This window comes from Netta rufina (assembly GCF_964035555.1).
Source record: "Netta rufina genome assembly, chromosome: 2".
NCBI lineage: Eukaryota > Metazoa > Chordata > Aves > Anseriformes > Anatidae > Netta > Netta rufina.
Window position 1 is genome coordinate 47,887,391 of NC_140124.1, and position 15,247 is coordinate 47,902,637.

Sequence of the window (15,247 nt, forward strand, 5' to 3'; positions counted from 1 at the left end):
TAGCTTGTATCTGAAAGCAGCTAGGAAGAGCTACAGTCAGCAGCTTTCTGATTTAAATGACAAAAGCCAATATGCCACAGGCTACAGCAACTGCTAGGTAGACCACCAGTTGCCTTAAATCTCAAATACTCAACCAGTTGAATTGTTAAAGCTCCATGAGTTTTCACAGTCCAGAAATACACTCTCTTTGGCCAGAAAAAAAAAAAAAAAAAGTTGGTTTTGGAATCAAAAATGGCTTGTAATTAAAGCCAACAGTATGAGAATCTGTAACTGATCTGCTCTGAACAAATTATTTGGCTACCTGAAGAGAATAAAAGCCTTTTTATTTTTTTGGAAAGAGGCTCAAAAAAAGTTAGAGAAGAAAAACATGAACTTGCTGAGAAAGAGGAAACAATGCAGGCAAATTAAATCAGGCAAATGCTTAACATCCTTGTTGGGCAAGTTTATGCAAAGATGGGGAAAATCAGTGATAGTGGCATAAAATCAGAGAATTTGTTTAAAAATAAAGTTACAGAAACTAAAGAGATCCTATGCCATTGCCCTTAACACTCCACAGTAAATATACTTGAGGAGAAAGATTTTGTTTTACTGAGACAAATTCAATAGATTTACAATGATGAATACAATAAAATTACACACATGGTAAAGGAAAGCTTAGCTTTAAGGCAGTATGGTTTTATCCAAGAAATTTAACTCCTTGAAATTTGCCATTTTCAGCTGTAAAGGAAAATCTCAAAGGCACGACTCCAGGAAGGATATTTATTCAAGCAGTACCAGATGGATGTGTGGGATTCACCTTATGTTTTGGTTATGAATGAAAGTAGTCAGCTAGGAGTTTGCTACAGACTATTTTTGCTTTAAGAATTATGGTGAAGATACGGTTAATGCAGCCATGCTCGGGTCTGCTGTGTTTTGACAAGGGGATTTGTAGAAATGAGAGGAAGCTCAGAGGAAGCCAGGTAGCACAATGACCAAAGTATATTGCTCAAATGAATTCAATGTGTGACCAGACATTTTGGTCTGGTATAAAATGATGCCACAGTCTCCGGAAGATATAAAGAATGTGTGACAATTTTCTGTGCTGTCAATTTTCCAGGAACCTCCCCAACAATATGGTTCACACTGTCCACATGAGGAGTAATATCAGTATTTCCATCCTGAAGACAGGAAGCAGAGACTGATCTCTAAAGAGCTGAGCCACTTTAATGGGTTTGGAGCATACATCTCTCCTTAAATTGTGAGGGATTCAGCAGCAGACTAACTGAAAGTAGGTGGGATAGAGTGAGCAATGTGTGTTGTCCTGTACTCACAGGAAGTCAAATGCAAGGTCCTTATTCAACAAAGTTTTAAATTTTTATGTTTTGCTCTTCCGAGGATTTTTTTTAAAAGGTGTTCAAAGGCTTACCTAAATCAGGACTGCTGTCATAAGCATGCTACTCTTTTTCATATACCTTGTAACTTGCTTTTGGTCAAGAAAAACTGCAGAATCTCATTGTAATTTGGCCAATCAGGTGTCATATGTCGGTACATACAAATGCACCACCTGACGAGGTGATGAGAAACTCAGATGTACATTCAGCCCAGCTTTGACTAAGTTGACACCCTTCTGTTACCCCTTCTTCTTTGGAGCAGAGGGGGACTCAGAGAGCAGCATTCATCGTACCGATCATATTCATGTCACGGCAAGTCATCCCCTCCTGCCAGTCTGTGGGCAGCCCTCCTGTCACAGGGCTACAAAAGCCTCCAGACAAACAAAAATGTCTCTTGTAGACACTGCACTGAAGACCACAGGTCCAAAGCTTACCCTTAGCAATCCACACATTTCAGAAATAGTTAAGGGAGAGAAAAAGACATTGTCCAAGCAACCTATACAGACACAAATACTTTGTTGCATGATTAATAAGGTATCTCGTTTTATCATTTAAAATTCATCCGAAGTGTTCTTTTTCACAGTCAGAATCATCCACGACAAAAGTACTTTTGAACATAGCTAAAAGGGCTACACTTAAGTTCAGAGTGTTGTGGCTTCTTTGTTTTGCTTTTTTTTCAAAAAAGGTCGATGAACACAATTTTCATAAACTGAGAGCAACAACCATAACACACGTACAAAAACAAGATAGCAGTCTCATACTGGAAATATTTCTGCTTTCATTTTTATTTTATGAATACATATAACAGAGATGCATAATCTTCCATTATCCAGGCTTAAAAGTAACATTTTTTTTTTTTTTTTTTTTTTTTTCCAATATAGCTTAAAGAGGAAAATAAAAATGAAGACGAAGGAGATGCAGAGATGCAACATATCCAAACCATACAGTTGAAAACCTTGCTAAAGTTATTGCTGAAATGCAAACATTGTGTAGGGTGTGTCTGTGTGTGTGTTGTCTTGTATCATAAAAGCCTCACCCAAGGTATTTATGCATGTGAATAAAAAATACTTTGGCATAACCATTCCTCCACACACACTTTGTTGACACTTCTCAAATACTGAGAGAATAAAAACTGATGATTATATCATATATCATTTTCTCTCCTTGGCAGCGATGTCTTTAAATGCAAGGGAATAAAGAAGAGTCTGTTGAAAAGAGGCTTTACTTCCATGCTAAGATGGTTATATTAGCAGGATGCAGCAGGATGCAAACAGTTTCAAATAGAAGAGATGGAGATATATATTTATAATATATATGTATATAACGTAAAATTGCATATTTTATATGAGAAAGGAAGATTTGTCAAGATAACATAAAATGAACCACTCTAAGACTAGCTTCCAGCAAAACATTTTGCTTTATTGGAACTATTTTCTAGCTACAAGTCAAGCTGACATCTGTCAAGCTTTTTACTTTTCATATGGCAATCTATAAGAAATGTTTCATGCAACGTCTACAATGCTAAATACAGGGTAAATAACTGGGAGTAAACAGGTGAGGAGTAACAGACTATTATAAGGACGAATAACAGCATATTATGTACATATAGCCATATTATATTCTCATGTCTTCACAGTAATGTGCAAATGTGACAAATATGGCTTTCATTTTTATTTTCTAAAGAAAGTAAGACATAATTATACAGAATAATGTTTTAAAATGCTTAGGAGGATTTCACCTTTTTGTGAAACCTGTTCAATATTCATTGCATTACGGTTAACGAGTCACCCCAGCACGGAGGTGTAGTTCAGGTATATTTCCAGAAGGGGGCACAGATTCCTAAGGCACAATATTAATGTTAAACATCTTTAATTTAATTCATGCTATTTCATTTATTTTTGTTTTTATTTTTATTTTTTGGTTATACGAAATAGGTTGTTGCTAGTTATATAATAAGCAGTTGATTGTAAAAAATACAATGTTAGAGGCTACACTACATGCCTATTTGTAGCTCCAGAAACATTAGCTAATCTGAAAACACACTATACAGCGCTGCATATTAAACCTTCGTGGTTTTTTGGTAATATTCTTTTCATACATGTAGCAGAGAGTTATAAGGCTTCTGCGGAATAATAATATTATAACTGAACAAATATTTTACACTCTTCCATAATGGTATTTACAGTTATTTTAACTAATAATTTGCCATTTGGTAAATAACATGTATCTTGTATGCATCCTTCTTGCCTATCTAAAGTGCTTGCTTAACTGCATGAGGAAAGAAAATGCATACCTGCTTTAGTTTCAACAAACCCTAAAAAGAAGTAGCTGAAATATTTGTTGTGGATCTGAAATGCATTCTCAGAAATTGAAATTATTGCTAAATTCAGTGCCCTCACTAGGCAATCATCTATATTATTTGTCATATATAAATATATGCATATATACTAGTATGTATGTACATGCATACACATTCATCTATCATGTAATAGATAGATTTCAATTTTTTGTCCATCAACCTTTTTTATTTTGTGCTATTCAACTCACTTGTGCTATGACTGAAGGCAGTTTAAATCAAAATCTTAACATGCTACTACTAACAATCCTATGATTCATTAGCACGTAATAAAGACAATATGCAAAAGAAAGCTGAGATGATGACAAATCAAGAGGCTTTTGAAATGCACTAAGAATAAGGCAATAGGCTGTACATTACAGCGAAGAAAAGCTGAAGAAATTCTGGAATTCATAAGCACGTCTTACTGGATAGGGATTTCACTCCCTACTTGGCTGCACAGTCTTATGTTTTGTTTATTTTTTTCCCAATATAATTCTCCAGAATGTAAGCTCTATAGTTTCTGCACCTACCAACACTTTTCATGGTAACAAATTCAAAGCTTATTACAAATGCCCTGATGCCACAACCTGGTCAAATAAGGCACTTCCAGGGCTGTATTCCAGCGGTGCCATGGCGAAAAGATCAGCATTGGGAAGAAGCACTCAGATTTTGATGCGTTTCCTAGTTTTGTCCCACGAAATGCGCCATCTTGGAGTGTACTCCCTCCTCTTTCTTTTGAGATGATTTTCTTTAAAGAAGCTATTTCATCAGCTGAAGTTGAGGACCTACTTCTTTGTAAGCAAGAGGTAAATCTTCAGTTCCTGACATTCAGTAAGGTGGAAGATCGGAGTGGTCTTCAGTTTATTCGGTATCTCTGCACTCAAGCTGACATGCCATCTAAGTCAAAAGCGTGTGTGGATTTCATAAGAGGCCCATATTGAAAGCTATGAATGGACACTGGTACTGGAAAGGTCATTCCTTATAATTTCATTTACTGTAAAGAAAGAACACAAGAAAAAAGGAATCGATTAGCATCACACTGCTGCAGGAGGGTCTCTTCAGTACAGCCCCTCCCAAACCTGCATTGATTCGACAGTTTCAGTGCAGCTCTGAACATTAAGCATCACAAGATATCTAGTAAAGGCGGATCACAGTGCAAAACAGCAGGATTAACCAAGGTTATTAACATGCTAAACATTGTGTAAAACCAGACATCACAAAAACAGCAGCATCCTGGATCCTTGATTGCATCAAACATATTTAACATTTTCAGTCAGTTACAGATAAAACATTTCATTTGCTCTAGTACTGGCTCTGGAATATAAAGTAAAGAGTATCACAGGAAATCTTAGAATAATCTACCCCTTCCATAAAAAGAGTCCTTTGGAAAGTATGTTAGCCATGGTATGTGCTAATGGCACAAAGCTGCCAGCCACTGAACTGGGTATTTGAAGCTGCAATGCCTAGATACAGTATGATTTCACATGCTGATTTTTTTCCCACTGTAGGCTGAAATTGAGTGAGTGCGAGAGAGAGAGAGGGAGAAGAAACTGATGTGTGCTTGCCCATTCTCCATAGCTGATGACATGTATAAACACATACTCTCCTTTCATAGTGATCAACACACATGGACATGCGGTCTTTTTGCTCCTATCTGCACAGACAGGTGGGAGGGACAAGCAAGTGAAAACCCTCGTCAAGAGTCAGAGAAAAGAATAAACAAGGCAGCATCAGCCAGTCAGACTGCATCTCCATTGATAAAGTGTTGTTTTCTTTATTCGTGAATCTTCTTTCATTCTTTTCCCCCTCCCCTGTAGCTCATCAAGAAATACTGTTTCCCACACTCAAATTATGTCCATTTATCAGCTTGTGATTTTTGGCAGATGGACAGGAAATGACTGAACCTGGCAAAGGCCATCTACAGTAGGCTACACAACATCCCTTTTATTTCCACCCCACCTCCCTGCAGCAACCACCACCACCTGATTTACATGAAGATAGACAAAATACCATCAGTAGTGCTATCACCACTTCTGAGTGAAAGCTGCTGGGAGTGGGAAACACATGCCCACGTCATGGAAGTGCCATGGAAAAGCCCGAGTTTTCCTTTCCTTGTGGGCGGCTGTTCACAGCCATCCAGATAACTCCACGTGTTTACTGGAAAAGACCAAGACTGCCTAAAATCAACTTCCTGAAACAATTAAGTGTTATTTTATTAATTTATTTTCTGTAGACCCATTACCCATTTTGTACTTGTAGCACATGAATCAGTCAGGATTTGTGTCACAGGTCCTGGCCACAGCAACCACTTTTACCAGTGCCACACTTCAGAAAAGAAATACCAAGTGCATTTGTTACTACCTATTTATGGCAGTAAACTAAGAGCAGTAATGGAATTGAGATGTGAAGACAAAGCAGTTCTTTCTCTTAAGGGTGCTGTAGAATTTATCTTTAATAATCCTGAAGAATGGAAACAAATTTAAGCAACAAGCCTTGCTCTGTGACAAAGACTGCCTTGCATACATCTGAACATGGCAAGAAATGCTACACTATGCATGTGCTGCAAGACTTGGGACAGCTTCCTGAATTGAATCTCTACCTTGAATCCAAACAGTATACTTTTTCTGTGGGATGATTGTTCTATGATGCTTTTGAAAAGACAGTTTATTTAATAAACTTCTCAAAGCAACACTGCGCATGCAGCAAATCTCACAGTAGTATCTTTGTGTTGAGTGTGACAATGAGGACAAATCCTCATAGGGGCCAGCCAGCGTTCCAGTTTTGCTAACTTTGCCTCCAAGTTTCTCTTACACAAACAGAATTAAGACACTACTCAAGGCAATCATCAGACTTTGTATATGCAGTGCTTAGAAACATTAGATAACAAATCTTTATAGTTCTTCTGTACCATGTGGATATAAGCATCACCACTGCTTCACAGATGAGGACAGGCAGGTGGAAAAGCATAGGAGCTTCCCATCACAGTCAACTTTAGTACTCAGGTATCTCAGATCTCAGGGTAATGCTAGGTCATAAGCTGAGGTACTCTAATTTGGTTTGTTCAGTAAAATTTCCAAATGTGACATCCCCCAGCCCAACAGCACAAGGTTTCCCCTATTAAAGCATTTAGAAAAAGTATTTTGGAAGCAACTTGGTGACATGAAGGTCTAAGATCAAAAGGTCCATCACCAGAATCAGCTTAGGAACTCAGAGGCTGTCTTCTCCAGCACCACCCGGTACCCTCAGATGAATCCTCTGTCACTCAAGCACTGTAGGAAACATGACGTACCCTAGAAATGATGTGACTTTTCTTTTCAGCTGGGAACCCACCTGCCTTGGCTTCGTCATTGTCCTTTGGCTCCATCATGGTCCTTTGCCCATGCACTCTCCAGCTCTGAGCAGCCAGACAAATCTGTTACCAGCTGAAACTACTCACAATTACTGACTCCAACAGGACACAGGTTAGACCCTTGGCTTTATTGCTCATTTTAATTATATGTTAATTCTTAACAGAGGTTGATTTCTGCTATCTTGAGTTGAGTTTGGTGTCTTCATGTAGCAACATCTGACAACTGTTCAACAGCAGTCACTACACAATATCAGAACTGAGCCTCAACCAAGGTGCATCCATTGCCACCAAATCTCACAATCAAATGGGGTCAAAATAGCCAAGAGGATGCCAAACACCTGTTTCACCCACAGTGGCTCACAGGCAACATGGCTCAGACACAGGTTCCTATTTCACTGTCGTTTCTCCCACTTTACCTGCCACTATGCTGAAGATGCAAAAATTCCCAATAGGGTAGTGGAAAAAAAAAAGACAGAGAGACAAGGTGCAAGCAGAAGTCCCAGGTGGGGCAATATACAATCCAGTAAGGCAGCTGATATTGTAGAGGCAGACTGCTTTACAGAGAGTGCTGAATATGAGAGCTGAAAGGGGAACTGCGCTGCGAGCGGGCTTTCCCATGCTGCCCACCAAAGGCACCTGAAACTGGAAGGAAAACCCTCTGGCGGGTGGGAACTGACAGACACCGGGCATCAGGCACACGTGGGCAAGTGCTGAGGTGAAGTGACCTGTATGACACTTGCTGGGCTCAGCTAAAGACATGTGCCCAGCCCCATCCAGATACACATCCAAGTGTTCCCATGAAGACATTCCCCTCTCCCTCCAGGTCTGAGAAATGGACGTGGGGTGGAAAATGCAGTTTTGGATCTGTTAAAATGACATGAAAATGTGAATTACATTTCTCAAATAGCTCAGTATAGAGAAAGAAATGTCTTTAACATCAACATTTTTATTTCAAATTTCTGGAAAATTTGCTTCTTTTCATATTCCAAAGTCTATTAACATTGCTGGATGTTAATGTTTTGTTTTAGATCAAATGTAATGTTTTGTTTGACCTGAAACTTCTTTTTCTTTGCTTTCTTTGCTGTTTGCTGGAACAAAAACATTGAACGCTCTTGTAGTAGGTTGACCCAAGATTATCCTTGCCAAAAGCAAATTACAAATTTTGTTATTGAAAAATGGCTCTATCGAAGGGTTCTGTATATCCGTCTGTACCACTGCCACATCTCTGACAAGTAGGCAATTCTTCAGGAAAGACCACAGGCACCAGGCAAACCTTCAGTGATGCTTCCTCTAATACACCCTATACCTCCTGACTGCTGGAGGGCTTCAAGAGCAAGAGGTCTGAGTCCTTGTTTTTAGTGGACTTTCTTCCATGGATTTCAGTGGATTTTCTTCCGTGCAATTCTCTAGTAACCTTGAAAACCTGTTCTGGCCTTCATGGTTTCTGCAGCAATGGATTTGATAGGTTCCAGTTGAAGGATGTGTTGGTGGAAACAGTACTTTCTCATTTTAAATTTGTTTCTTGATGGCTTCATTCACATGTCATGTGAACAAGCTGATTGCTCCCTGTTCAGCACTTCTTTTGCCATCCATCACACCCCTTCCCCCGATATCCTTAGGGCTCTGCTTGGTCCTGTAGGACTGATGCAGAACACGCCAGAGAAGTAAAAGATATTGCTGATGCAAAGAAAATAATGAATATTTTTCTCTTATTTTTCTTCTGATTCTTATAATAAATAATCTTTCCCTTATTTTTCTCCCTACTAACAAAATATTTATTAAAAATCAAGGTGAGTCAACTAATTGCTGTCTTTAATGGTCCAGTTTTGGCTTACAAACCTGTTGCTACAACAGGATTGTGTGTGTGGTAGAGAAGAGCAGTATTCAGTGCAAGCAGTGTTTTGTCCTGGGTTTGAGTTTTATTTCTAAAACAAACCATGGTGTTTGATTCAGCGTCTGCTTGGATATATGTCCATTTACATACTATTCTAGGAGTAGCTGTGTTTGGGATGAGTGTAACATTTTTCAAAGAAAGATAGCAGATGCTTTACACCCATCTTTAAAACAACAGAAAATGAGTATTCATACAGACCTGTTTTATAGATAGGAAGATGAGACCCAGAGAATTACATGACTCACTGGAGGCCCTACATACAGCTTAGCAGCAGATCTGGAATAGCATGCAAAATGTTTAATTTTCGATGCCTAGATTAGCCTAACATGTCCCTTAAAACAACAGGGTCATCCCTATCAGATCAAACAGCTGATTACAATGATTTACAGCAGTTTTGTCATCACATTTTTTTTTTCCTGTTTTTCTGCTGGCTTTGGGAAAGGGGGGCATTGTTGCTTTTATAGCTAACACCTACAGTTCCCCACAATGTCCTCCCTCAACTTATATTTTCCATCATCAAGTTCAGCTTTTCCACTGACATAAACTCAAGAAGTAATAGTGCTGAGAAATGCAGGTAACACGTGACCTCTCTACCTGTCAAGGCGTCTGAAAGCGGAACCTTTCCTTTGCTAAACAGCAGATGCCACAGTAGCAGGATGTGGTGAGCTGTTACACCACATTTTAGTTTAATAGGGAGGTTTTTTTTTCTTTCTTGTATTTAATTTTGCTTTAAGATGCCCTTTTGCAATGGAAATTTTTGCTTCATTAATTAGCAAAATCAGTGTCTCACCGATGAAACAGTTTGAGTTCCTGCATGAAACAGATATATTTGAACAAGTGCAGATTCCGTATATAGATGTGAACTTCATAGGAAATGAAATATTTTTAATGTTTGGTGGCTACACAAGGATTCTATAAACTGGCAAAAGTTTAAATTTCTGCAGATTTCTGCTCTCCTTTTACCTGATGACTAATTAGAACATGGATAACATTATGGCCTTTTGTTTTAATAAAATAACTGTTCTTTTGAGACTAAGTTCTGCATTCCAGCTCAGATACCAATCCCACTCAAATCAAGGAATTTATCAGGTCAGAGGTGCAAGAAGTGAGGAAAAGGCACAAGAACGGTTCACCTCAACTGGTGAACTCTGGGGGCTACACAGAGCCCCCAGGCCACACAGCTACAGGAGCCTGGAAGACATAGCTTCATAGCAATATTACACTTCATATTCCTCAAGGCACATGTTCTCAAGAGTCTGAAAAAATGGGAGGTGAGCTGAGAGCCGTGATCAAAATCACAATTGGAAAGAGCTGCGCCTACAATTTTAGGAGGGAACCACGGCACTCTGAAAACACATCCTATTTCTGTGAACCTTGCTAACAGTGTCACCCCTCTGCCTGCACTCTCGAGATTCTGCACTGTGAAACCACCAGCATACTTACACGGAAACATACCTACTATGACAGAGTCAGTGAGTTTGTCACGCCATGGACACTCTTCTACCATACTCCAGAGAAAAATGCTGAGGCGCTGGCCTCTCTTGGAACTGGTCTAAAGGCATGGCCTCTGGTCCAGTGACACTTTTCTGCAGCTCCCATGGTGCCAGGCAGGTTTAAACCCAATTTAGACAAGAAGCAGGCCCTCCACTGACTGTCTGCTCTCTATTCACATAAGCTTTTAATGCAAAACAATAGAACACCTTTTAATTAATGTTGAGAGGTTTCTGGAAGAGAGACTGATGCTAATATAGATCTTCCAGTTTCACCCATTATTTCTCCCTCCTTTTCTAATTAAGACCCTAATTTTGTCCTGTTTAAGACTGTCTCTTCACACATCACACACCAAAGTCTGTGGAAGTCAATGACCATCTTCCCACTAGCTTCAATCCTCTTTTGCAGTGTCCCAGAGAGGTCTGTTAAATGAGAATGAGTACTGGTGTTGTGAGTTGTATTTACTGTTGTGCTCCTTTTCAGTGGCACACTTCACCTGTGTTCAAAATAAATAAGTAAACGCACTGAGCTCTTTCTTGGGCAAGGAGCATTTATGTCAATGAAATCATCTGCATAAGTATAAGTAAATGACAGAGACACAATATGAGAAACTAAATGAAGCTCCTGGGGTCTTCTTTTGTCTGCTAAGAATGAAGACGTGGACTGATATTATCAATACAGTCCCATGCTAAGACATAACTGGGTTACCTCTACTCTCACAGTTCTCCAGCACCACACAGATGTGTGCATTTCAAGTGACCTGCCCTGCTTCAAGCCATATGCACTGCCATCCTCACATCTGTCTCCTGCCCACCCTGGCAGTGCTGTGCAGGAGTCATCAAGAGGCTGTTGGGTGACTGGGAGAAGTCCAATGGAGTTTTTCAGTGGAAAAGCCTGAAAGCTCATGTTGATCAGGAGAGTTTTACTATTCTACATTGCATTCTTCTTTAAGGACTGTGATAAAGCTGCAGCAAAAAGACACTGAAAGGTTTTGAGCAGTGCAAACATCTTGTGATTAATTGAACGAGCATGTGTCCTTCTTCCTATATAAATAGCAATGGTGTCTGCTCGGTGCTGTGAAGGCATTCTTCACTCGGGATGGTTTTTGATTTCCTTGATAGGAACAGCCACAGAGCATGTCCCAACTCATCTGTGTCTTCAGGTCCATGCCAATCTTTTTTTTTCACAAGTGACTGACCAACCTTGTTACTTCTTGTCCACCTGTGACCACTATGGACCATTGTCTCTGTGATGCAGCTGAACTGAAGCAAAAAGTTCAGATGCTGTAATGCTCTCTCACCAAAAAGGAACAAAAGCAACCTGTTCTGACTGTTGCATGTGTCATGGAAAATACAAATAATACCAGCTGTATCTTTCAAGATACATGTGTGAAAAGCCTGTGTGAATTTTGCTGTGTCCTGATAATACATTTCATCATTCAAATGGGTATAACTATGCAAGCAATGTGGTGCCATGTTTGAACTCCATGCTCTGGCCCTAGCCAAATTACATGGCTGTGTGTCACATCTGAGCAACCTTCAGAAAAGAGCAGCAGTCCTGGAAACAAAACTGACTCAGTTTTGCCCATCATTTTTGCTTTTCAACACAACTCATTAGCACTGGTCAAGCCTTACATTGGTACAACTCCCAGGTACAACTCCAAAGCCTTACATTGGTACAACTCCATGTACATCACTATACAGTGCAGACATACATACCCCTAAGTGCCCTGAACTTCCATGACCTTCAATAGCTCATTGGCCGCGAGCATCTTGGAGTGGGGACCATATTTTCCTCTCCATTTGGTACAGCTCTGAACATGCTGTGACTATTCTGAATATGAATATTCAACATATATGGAAAGATAACTCTGTAGTGAGTTTAAGAGTTGACACTAACACTGAACTAATCTGTAGCAATACTGCATAGTATGATGTTCACTTTGCTGCCTATAATCACTGCCCTCAGATTATTCCAAAAGTGATGGCACTTCTTGTTCCATCAAGCTTCTGTGTTTTTGTATGTATTTTCTTTCAGATTAAATGCCACATGTTACCATGCTGAAAAGGAATTCAAATTCACAAAAGAAGAGAGGAAGTAGAAATACAGAAGGAAAAATGTTTTCCTTTATCTCCATGTATAGGTTTTATTTAAAGAAAAAATGGCTAAATACAGACCCATTTGCACTGACAAAAGAAATGAAGCTTCTGAAGTTCCATCATATGAGTAAAATCCTACAGTTTTTATCTTGGTACCTACTTTCCCACTACTAATAAAAAGCAGCTCTTTTTGCATATAAAAGATGCAACAAACAACATAGACTTATTACATGAGGGCTGGCTTAGAGAATTTTTTTTTTCAAAGCTAGTATTATGCTATGAATAAGAAAAGAAAGTAGTGATACAAATTCCTGAGATGCCAGTTGGTAATGCGAAACTATAGATCATATTATAGCTTACTGAATTAAAAACCAAACAAAACAAGTCTTGTGAAGCAATGGAAAATATAACTTCACACGTTCCATAAAGAAGTCAGATCTTATATTACCTCAGGTGTCCTGGATGTGTTAAAACCTTAAAATTATTTTTATCTGTTTAATCATAAAAAGCCACCACCACAGGGCATGCTATTTTTGGAGACAACGAAGAGGACAGTGGAGCAAGTGAGTGACAACAAGTAGCAGGTTTTAATAAAACATGATCCTCCCATACAAATGTAGGCTTGGCAGGATGAAGGTTATTGTTGTGCATGACAGCCATTAATATGGAGTCATTTTCCTACCTGCTCTATCCTTTGCCTTATTTAGCTCAGTAACTCCAAAGTAATGCGAAATCTCCCACAGTGGCTGCTCTGCAGAGGGCTAATAGGAAAGGTTCCTCACTGTAGTGCGATGACAGCACTGTGTGGCAGTAATTTAACTGGGGATCTTGACTAGGAGCCCAGACTAAATGAGTTCCATCCTACCACACCAGAACTCCTAGATTTGTATTCATCCCTCCCATGTGCAACCCTGGGAATGTTCTGCATCTTCTTTTCTGCAGACACTTAGGATTGAATCCCTGACTGCTGAGAATTAGTACAGGAATCAGCAGAGTCGTGGTGATTCCCAACACTATGGGGTCTAAACCTTATCTGGTTTTTATTTTAGGTCCCAGGATGACTGTGCTCACACAGTTTAGATTTTACACCAAAGAATCAAAGAGTCAAGAGGGAATTTTCAGTAGCCCTTACTGAGGTGAACCTTGCCTGGAGCTTCTGTGATCTGGACTGTGCAGAGGCTGCAGGACCTGCCTCAATATGATTCAAGCCAGATTTGATACGCACATACACACATCATGAAGGGAGGGCTGGGCAACACACAAATAAACCACATTTTAACCAAAATTATGTGTTTACGTTCCTAAGAGCTTCTGTAAGGGATACCGAGCAGACATACTTCACGTTTTACACAAATTTTCCATACAACAGAAGAACTACACAAATACTACCTAAAGCAGCCAAAAACAGAGGTCAGTGTTGCTGGAAGCTTTGTGGGTACAAGTAAGGAAGGAATAAGGAAGAGCATGCAGTATTTTGCTAGAGACAACAGAAATTTGCCCCCACCATACGAGATACAGTAATGCAAACTGATCATCACAATCAGCATTACTTTCCAGTTTAGTTCCCAACAGTAAAGCAGTGCTGTGAGACCCTAGTATGCAGCTCTGAGCCTGTTTCAGCAGGCTGCTAGCAGAGAGCTTCCTTCCCTGTTGGAGGGGCCTCCAACAGGCATGGACCAGCCCTTCTGGACAAAATCCACCAATCCTCTTTTGGCCTAGACCTATCCACAGGGGACAAATTGTTCAGCATCTGGGGGCAGGGAGAAAAATAAGGGGAAGAGTAATGGTGAGGAAGCCATTAGCAGACTATGTCTAAACTAGAGGATTTTCCCCTACTTGCTATCTCCTGGAAAGTGGAACCCACCCCACAGCCTGGCCCGCATCCTCTTCACCCGTCTCTTACAAAAGCGTGGTGCTCAGCTTGGTGCTGGCCCCTGGCACACAGCTGCTCTGTGTCTCCTTGCTCCTTGACAGTGAGGGCATCGGGCACACACAGCTTATGCCACAGCTTGAGACAAAGAACGGGGCAGCTGAAGTAGTGAGACACCTGAAAGTACCTATCTCGCCATTTCTGGGTTAATTTACAATCTCTAGCATTTCCGTTTTACATCTAGATTATGCACTGAGAAAAATACTTTCATTCTAGCTTATAGCATTTATCAAGAAATCTCCTGTCTCGGTGCTACAAAGACAGATGAAGAGAGTAAGGCTGAGAAAAGAACTGATTTTTATTTCTAGGTTTCAGAAGGAAGGGGTTTCTCCACATGCAGGAGAAGTGATAGAGTAGCTTTAGAAAAAAAATAATCTGGGGTTTCATGAGGAAAATGGGGAGCAAGAGAGAATCCAAAATCCCTCTGATTTATTGATTTCAGAGTTTAAAAAAAAGCCAAATAAGACTGAATTTCTGTATCGATTATACAATTATTAATCTTTTTAGAAGCTCTTCCAACATTGCACATAATGAGCAATTCATCAAAGCATATTAGGTGCCACAGAAGTTGCATTCAATATAAAGGGGTCATTAAGTTTCTTGTAATTGCACATTACTGAAGCTGTTGTGAGTTCTAAATCAAATCAATGGGATGTGCATGTATGCTCTTTAATCGACTGTGTGTAATAATAGTGTGGCCACTAGTGATCATCTGGAATCCTCCAAAATGAGCCACTTTGCACTACTGCTTAAAAAAACAGCACCACCACCAAAAA

The 15,247-nt window shown here is 39.7% G+C and overlaps 1 protein-coding gene across 4 annotated transcripts in view; it reads right to left on the reverse strand.

Annotated features, from left to right (window-relative positions):
- Positions 1-2,121: 2,121 nt before the first annotated feature.
- The window catches only part of NFATC1 (nuclear factor of activated T cells 1), a 119,853-nt gene continuing 106,727 nt past the window's right edge, over positions 2,122-15,247 (reverse strand). For 3 of the 4 annotated variants that reach the window (XM_084282826.1, XM_084282824.1, XM_084282822.1), the window contains one exon: positions 2,122-4,702. In XM_084282826.1, the coding sequence (XP_084138952.1) occupies positions 4,700-4,702 (3 nt within the window). In that variant the 3' untranslated portion in view covers positions 2,122-4,699. The remainder of the gene's footprint in view (positions 4,703-15,247) is intronic. The other variant, XM_084282823.1, reaches the window with a different exon arrangement.